The sequence below is a fragment of the Branchiostoma belcheri genome, unplaced genomic scaffold, assembly GCF_001625305.1.
Source record: "Branchiostoma belcheri isolate BF01 breed outbred unplaced genomic scaffold, Haploidv18h27 scaffold164, whole genome shotgun sequence".
NCBI lineage: Eukaryota > Metazoa > Chordata > Leptocardii > Amphioxiformes > Branchiostomatidae > Branchiostoma > Branchiostoma belcheri.
This window is the reverse complement of record NW_017803091.1, coordinates 188,032-196,113: the sequence shown is the minus strand read 5'-3', so window position 1 is coordinate 196,113 and position 8,082 is coordinate 188,032. Positions and strand designations below refer to the sequence as shown.

The following is an 8,082-nucleotide window of genomic DNA, read 5'->3' as shown; positions in this document are numbered from 1 at the left end:
ACCATATTACCCCAACTGCAGACAGAAATTGCTTCCTCAAACGACTAGGCACATCTTACTTCCTTAGTCCACACTGTCTTGGCCGCGGAGACGAACTTGTCCACAGACCCAGGATACAGAACCCAAGACATAACAGTAGTATTCAAGCAACCATGGCATTAATTTTCTTTGAAGAACCTTGTGTTTAGTAAAGGATTGTTGCATGTTGCCAGTAATACTTGTGTTAGTGTACAGGTCTTTCTCAACATATATGGCATTGTATATTTAATATTATATTTCCTATGCACCATTCATTAAGTGCTGTCCACATATAGAGAGATATGGGAATAAGAAAATATCAAAATGGTGCTTGTTTTGTTTTCTTTATACATGTAGTATATACATGTATGTAACAGTACAATCAGTGTCCAGGGAAATAGTAATTGAAAGGTTATCTGAGTTGGTAAGTTACATATTTTATTTAAAAAAACTGTTCTCCAACTCAAGAAATTTGAGTTTTCAACTATATCTGTCTTCATCAACTATCTGAGCCAAGTGCTGTGGCATTATATTTTCTACATCACTTTGATTGCAGAGCTGTTTGTGTGTTAACACAGTAAGTTTATGTTTAACGGTGCTTGTATGTTTTCTATCACAGTGTGAATGTTTACAGTAATCTAGTAATCGCCATCGTACAACCTATGCTGTCTAGCAAATATTATTTAGTATTTAGACAATAAACCGGATAGTGAATGTGAGTGAGTATGTAGTACTGTCGATGCAGTTAACTGACTTGTTTTTCTTGTGTTTGGTCAGAAAAACAACAAGAGAGTAGTTACAAATTAAATATTCCACTTTCAAGATCCAAACGCAGGGGTCAGGTGTTTGGTGTAAGTAGTGTAAATGACTGGAGTTCTCTACATACACCTGATCTTATGGTCAACAGTCAGTGGAAAAGATCTAAACTTAAGTACTAGTACTTAGACCATCACTGGGAGCACCTGTGGTGCAGGCACGAAGGAGTCAACTACACCAGTTCACCACAGCTTTCTCAACTGCATGCGGAAAAAGGTATCTTAAGTGGTAAATATAGTGTTAATGACTTGACATCATGTTCAAATATATTATTTTCCACTAATTCAAGTTAATAAGTGAAAAGATAATCATATTGAATCTATTTACAGCAGACCCTTGTTAGACTAAAAGTCTGTACCAGTTTAGCAGTATTACTGCACAGAACTATCAAAATTCAGTACATAAAATATCTGTCATGATTACAATTTGCAGCACTGTTTATGTGCGGGTTACAATATACTTTCATGAAACCATTTCAGAACCTAAGTGTACTTGTATTTTTAGTATATTCCATCTGGGTTTGGCTTCAAGCTTGTTCATAAGTTTATTCCCTCTTCTCCTAGCATGAGGTTTTTTTCTTCTCATAGGAAAATGGTCCACTTTTTGTACCATGTATTTGGCATGTCTCTTCCATTTTTCTAGATGGTAAGTTGAATTGCTGCAATTCACTACTGCACACAGCTTCATGTTGAGGTCGGGAAAGTAACACTGTAAAAAGAAGAAGAGAGAAAAATTGAACCAAAAGTTGATGGATTTACGTTCAAAACATCAAGTCTTGAATGCACTAATGCAATGGCATTTGCATGCACAAAAACCCCCATGGCCCTACCGTATCCCGCTACGAAAACCAACACTAAATATTTATAAACATATAGATGTCATCACTGCTTGTACTATTCCTAAATCATTATTTTAATCGGTAATAATGTCGTGGTGAGACGGTGAGGATTGTGGTTAGAAAGCTCTATGTGCTTGGGGTGACACAAGAACACGTAGTGTATCGGTCTTCTGAAGACAAAGCTCATGCAGTTTATTTACAATTTTTACCGACTAAAACTGAAAAATTCCACCATTATCTTACACAAATAACCACTCTTACACGAAAAAAGGTATTCCAAAACTCGTTTTATCGAGATTGGACCGGAAAATTGAGCGGAAAACGTGAAGACGGAAGGCGTGCAGGATGGGGGAGGGGGGCATGCATAAGTAATTAGGCGCTAGCGCTAGCTTGGATACCGTCAAAAAACGTACCGTAAATCCACTTGAAGATAAAGATATCGCGATATTTTAGGCAAGATAGGTCCAGAACATCGTTGGAACTCAGCCCAAGGCGGGCCACCACCGGTAACGCCGTGTGTAAGCTGGAAATCGAGACATACGCTGGCGCTGGGGACGATGGAGGCCGCGGGTTTGTTTATCTCCAATTCTGCGTCGCTAAGTAAACTCCGCGCAGGCGCACTAGTAATGGCGAATAGGCTTAACCACTGTCAGAAGGCAACAAAATTTCTTGTTTTTTTCCAAAATCAGGAGAAAATTAATGCGCGCGTTGATGTCATCCATAAAAATTCTTGCTGTGGCCTTACTTATTTCAGCTTCGGTTAATCAGAGGGGCATCGTTTAACATTTTTGCACCCCAAAATTGAAATATATTAATTGAAAAAATATTCGTGTAACTTACTCAACATATTTGTGCAATTATCTCACATTTCTGACATTTCTAAAACAGCCCAAATGAGGCGCACTGTTTTTGGTGCCACCACAAACTACCAGAATGTAAAAAAAAAACATGATCGCTGATTGCTATGTTTCCAACTTTTACACACACCCGTAAGGCGTCATGTTTTGGCACCTCCACTTCCTGAATGACACTTATTACCTTCGCCAAGAATTGACGAAGGTTATGTTTTGCTGGCCATGTGTCTGTGTGTGTGTGTCTGTGTGTGTGTCAACAGCATAACTCGAGAAAGCTTAGATGGATTATCTTGATATTTGGTAGGTGGGTAGGTCTTGATCAGACCTGGAATGATTAGATTTTGGACCCCCTAGCGTCTTGTTATGGTACTGCAGCTGAACTTCCGGTTTTGATATCTCATGATCTAGACATGCTGGGGTGATGAAATTTGAATGGTAGGTAGCTCTTTTGCTGGGGAAGAAGTGACGTGAGTTTGCTATGGAACTGCAGGGCTATCTGTTTGAAAATATTAAAAAGAGGATAACTCAAGAACCGGTGGACGGATCGTCGTGATTTTTGGTATGTAGGTAGCTTAAGTGACATTTGACATAATTATGTGACAATTATGCAAATCTGGATGTAATTTGCATAATTAATGGGAAAATTCTATAAATCTGCTGCATTACAAGGACTATTCAAGCTTGTGACATATGTAATTGAGAACGAGAGAAACACAGGCAGATATTGATTATGTAAATTAACACTTAATTTGCATAATTAATGAGAAAATGTTATAATTCCATAATGGTAACTGCCTGGAATTTCATACTTGGGGTATTTGAAAGTTAAGTGAAGGTGAACATCATTAAACATAACTTATTCAAATAAGGACCTCATTTGCATAATTTATGAGGAAATAATAGATTGGCTTTCTTTGTTAAAATAAGGCTGTCTTTTGATGGAGAATATGATCAACTGATATAATTCATGCAAATGAGGATCCTATTTGCATAATCAGGAGGAATTATCTTTGTCAGTCATAAAGATTAACATCATCTGGCGAAGGTATGAGATCGTGAGACTCTAGTTTTCAATGGAATAGGGATGATTCAATTTACTTTGTAAAGAAATGAACAGAAAATTCACTCTTTGTATCGCCCCGATGTTACATAATGCAGCTTTATTTGGGGAGATCTCCTGGCTGTTTATTTGTCGCCAGTAGATTGTGTTACGTATGCAATGTCTCCATTAAATGATGTGTGTCATGGGACGAAGGAAATATATGTGCCATTTGCCACATACTGTAATGGTCAATGAAGACAGAGTTAGGATGCATGATTCAAAATTGGTGACTAAAAATGTGCCCAGAAATATCTGTGAAAAGATAACCAATGCTTTTAAACTTTTTGAGGTTTTGTGCTTTCTTAAAATAATTTAGGTATAGTTTGAACTACAACTCGCGTTCACTTGTGTGTCCACATTGCACGAGTACGTAGTTTGTGATAATAAACTTTGTTTTTCAAACCATAAGGAAGAAACCATCTTGCTTTTCAAACAGATGCAGCTTATGATGCTGACGCTGCCAAGAAGACAAAATGTCGCAGCCTCCGGAAGAAGCTGTTGCAAGTCACTGGCCTTTTGTTTGGCCTACTAGTCGCCATCCTGATGCCGTATTTTGCAGGTCAGTTGAAATTCACTCCTGTCGAGGGAGGGGGGTATAGACTCAGTCACGTTTGGGTAGATTTTAATTTGCTCTGCTTTTTTTCACTTGTCCAATGCCAATTTATGTATATATTACACTACTGTACGTTTGGGATCGCATTGTAAGTAACGTCACCTGTAACTGTATGTATGTATGTATGTAGATGTAGTAAGAAGCGATTCCTGTGTTATGCAATTTGAACCAGTCAGAATTGCCCCAAGGAATGTGACAGAAGGTCACCGAAACGTCGGCTGAATAAGGCCTCTTGCTTGCGTAAAAATAATCTCTTAATTCAGTGATTTACCAACCTAACGAAACTATTCACGGAGGTCAGTTGTTTGTATCCGTTACATGTCCAGGCGATACCTGAAGTATGTTAACCCATGTTCAGTTAGAGCAACATGGCAATTAAGTGATGTATTTTGCAGGTCGGCTCTTTGTATCCGTTACAGCCGATACTTGAAGTACTTTATATAAGGATGATCCCTATTCAGTTTTAGTATACAGCGTTGTGGCAAAACTGATAAAAACGTAACTGTGTATTGTTTTAAACAGTGAAAGTCAGCACCCTTTCTAACGACCTAGCAAAACTGTCTGTGAGAGTGTTGAAACTTTCCGAGGGACTGTTAACGCTTTCTGATAAGGTGGGCGAACGGGACGGGATGAAAGGTAAGCCAGTGTCCTATAATGTCGTTCATACCTATTTGAAACCAGAATCTTCCCATTTTTGATACCAGACTTTTAGAAACCGGATTAATAATTAGCGGGCATAAACCCGTTGCATTTAGCCTGGAATGAACTCAAATAGGCTAAATTAAACCGCTTTATCCCCGCTAAGTATTTAGCCGGTTTTCTAAAGTCTTGTATAAGGCAAAGTCGTGTATTCTATATTTTTCGTCAGATGATTTGTAGTTTCCTTACTGTTGTGGGAGATATTCTAGGGGGACCTCCAGGGGGAGAGGGACCGCTAGGGCCCACTGGCCCTGGTGCTATGGGACCTGCTTGGCCTCCTGGACCTCCAGGAGAAAAGGGAGCTATGGGGCCGGCTGGTTCCGTGTCTGTCGGGCCTCCTGGACCTCCAGGAGAAAAGGAAGCCATAGGTCCAACTGGCCCTGTGTCTGTCGGGCCTCCTGGTCCTCCAGGAGAAAAGGAAGCCATAGGTCCAGCTGGCCCTGTGTCTGTCGGGCCTCCTGGTCCTCCAGGAGAAAAGGGAGCCATGGGGCCAGCTGGCCCTGTGTCTGTCGGACCTGCGGGCCCTCCAGGAGAAAAGGGAGCCAGGGGGCCCGCTTGTACTGGACCACCCGGGCCTCCTGGGGAGAGGGGGCTCAAAGGACCGATCGGGCCACGAGGGTTGATGGGTCCTCCCGGGCCACCAGGAAGCACAGTGTGCCCTGCTGGACTACCTAAACATCAAACATCTGGATCAGATGATGGTAAGGCATAACTTCCTGTCCTAGCAAATTTAAATATAGTGTACTGCAGTTCCTGTCTCCTCGATTGATCATCATTCTTTGGAGTTACTCTTACGTAATTGTGGCAAGCGCATATTACAAACTACAGTCATGAATACACACACACACACACACACACACACACACACACACACACACATCTACATCTTGAAAGAAAGATGAATGTACATACTATTAGTAAGGTTTAGATAAGATCCTTCAGCGAAGCCTCCGTAACCTAACCTGTCTATCGTGGTTGGGGCGGGTTTTCTTCGGGGCTGCTGAAGCTCTTCCCCGCCGGCCTGAGCTAGGTTCTCCCGATAGGTTTTTCATGGCGGGAGTTTGATTAGCCCCACTACAAATCAACTCCCGGCGTGCCAAATTCTATTACAGGCGTAACACTCCTACCAGGCCTGTACCAGGCGGTCTGTTGAGCTGGGCGGGGGAAAACTGTTAGAGCCCCAAATACGATAGACTGAGTACCAGGTTACCGTAACCTAACCTGACTTGAGAACGATTTAAAAACAAATTCTAATATACAAAATGTATATATTTCTAAAAATATTTTTTTCAAGTTGCCTGTCACAGAGGTTATACAGCATGGCGTGGAAACTGCTACAAGGTCTTTACCACACCGAAGAATTTCAAGGAAGCGGCTGCGACCTGTCGTGAAGAAGGCGGCACCCTCGCCATGCCCCGAGACGCTGCTACCAACGACTTTCTCATCTCTTTGATGTCCACACATGCCATGGGTTTTGCCCATTGGATCGGCCTGCACGATCAGCGGAAAGAAGGAAACTTTGAGTGGGTGGATGGTTCTGCACTTGGGAAGTACAACTCGTGGGCGCCGGCACAACCAAATAAACGGAGAAACGACTTCGACTGCGTCGCTTACAACCCCGGGGTACCAAAGTGGTTTGACTTTCCATGCAGCCTCAGACTACGCTTCATCTGCCAGGTCGCAGGAGGTACTTCACACAAAAATATAATATAATTTACTGATACAAGAGACATGCACATTTCAAAGGATTCTTGTTCCATTCTTATTTTCTTTAAGTTACGACTATCTATTCCCCCTTGTTATCAATAGTAACTTTTTCGTTTATTTCTTTACAGGGCGTGCCTAGGTCTCTCATCACTATTGTGAGACGGTATCCAATGTTTTTTTTTAGTTGACTGTGAAACAAAAGGCCTGAAATTGTAAGAAATGTGGTAAACAAGCACTGGGTTCTACACACTTTAAATTTCTTTGATGAGAATATGGTACAGTAATACTGTACAAGTACTGTAGAAGGAAAAAAAAACGCACGTCTAACAAAATATATTATTATGCTATATTATTTGTTAATGTGATTCTTGTTTTTCACATGACATTCTGGTGGTTAACACTAGATCAAAAATGCGTACAGCTTCTAGTCATAATATTAAAATAGATGACTGTAATATATATATATATATTACTGAGAAGTAAATCATTTGAAAGATTGCGGAAACTATTACTGGTAGAAACACAACAGCAATACATCTGTGTTGTTTGTTGGATACGCAAAATGCTTAACACTGTATGAGTTGGTTTGATAAAGCATAAATGCTATGTAATAGTCAAGAACAGGAGTCTGTGTATACGAAAGAAACTACAGTGAGCTTAACAAAGAAGATGTAAGCAATGGTAAGAAAATGAAAACATATATACCACTGTAAGATAGCAAACATGAGGTTAAACCTCCATAAAATATTTATTGCTTTTATAAATTTTGTTGTTTGATTTTGCCTCAATTCTTTAAAATAGGAGGTTGTAATTAACATCTATTTCAATTCTATCTATTTCAATTGATGGTCCTCTCTATCTGATTACATATTTTGTATGTGAGGAAGTCCTATAGTTTAGCAGAATTCCATATTAACATTTCATTGTTGATTATGCACATTTACACTACAGAATTAATGCATAGTGCTGTTAAATTTTGCCTAACTCACATATCTAACGAACTTGTATGAAACTCTCGTCATTAACCACTAGGGAATCATGACAATTTCGTATTAATCATGCAAATAAGACCAAAAATGTAATGAGATTACCTCATGGGTTAAACCTGGGATATCATTATACATCCTAGTCCTGTGAACAACACGTCAGTCTTTGAACAAGACAATCTACATAAATACATATACACGTGTACCTGATTTTAATAATTTATCTACTGTACAAATATTACCTGTTGTTTGTTTCAGGCACTGCGTCCTGTGATTCAATTCGTGGTACCAGCTTTGTATTCCTGTGGAGAGAGAGAGAGAGAGAGAGAGAGAGAGAGAGAGAGAGAGAGAGAGAGAGAGAGAGAGAGAGAGAGAGAGAGAGAGAGAGAGAGAGAGAGAGAGAGAGAGAGAGAGGAGGAAGAAGGAGGAGAGAGAGAGAGAGGAGGAGA

The 8,082-nt window shown here is 40.1% G+C and overlaps 2 protein-coding genes and 1 long non-coding RNA gene across 3 annotated transcripts in view; 2 read left to right on the top strand and 1 right to left on the bottom strand.

Annotated features, from left to right (window-relative positions):
* Window positions 1–5,149, top strand: part of LOC109466354 — an 8,344-nt gene extending 3,195 nt beyond the window's left edge. The window contains exons 3-5 of the mRNA XM_019764065.1: window positions 4,065–4,187; window positions 4,764–4,877; window positions 5,121–5,149. Of these exons, the coding sequence (XP_019619624.1) occupies window positions 4,065–4,187; window positions 4,764–4,877; window positions 5,121–5,149 (266 nt within the window). The remainder of the gene's footprint in view (window positions 1–4,064; window positions 4,188–4,763; window positions 4,878–5,120) is intronic.
* LOC109466381 lies at window positions 563–2,271 on the bottom strand. Its single transcript, XR_002140019.1, has 2 exons — window positions 2,086–2,271; window positions 563–1,542 (listed from the first exon to the last, which is right to left on the bottom strand). It is a non-coding gene; the product is annotated as an uncharacterized LOC109466381 (long non-coding RNA).
* Window positions 5,150–5,244: 95 nt separating the features above from the next.
* On the top strand, window positions 5,245–5,652 carry LOC109466353 (collagen alpha-1(I) chain-like). Its single transcript, XM_019764064.1, has one exon. It carries the CDS (start codon window positions 5,245–5,247, stop codon window positions 5,650–5,652), a length of 408 nt encoding a protein of 135 aa, XP_019619623.1.
* Window positions 5,653–8,082: the final 2,430 nt, after the last annotated feature.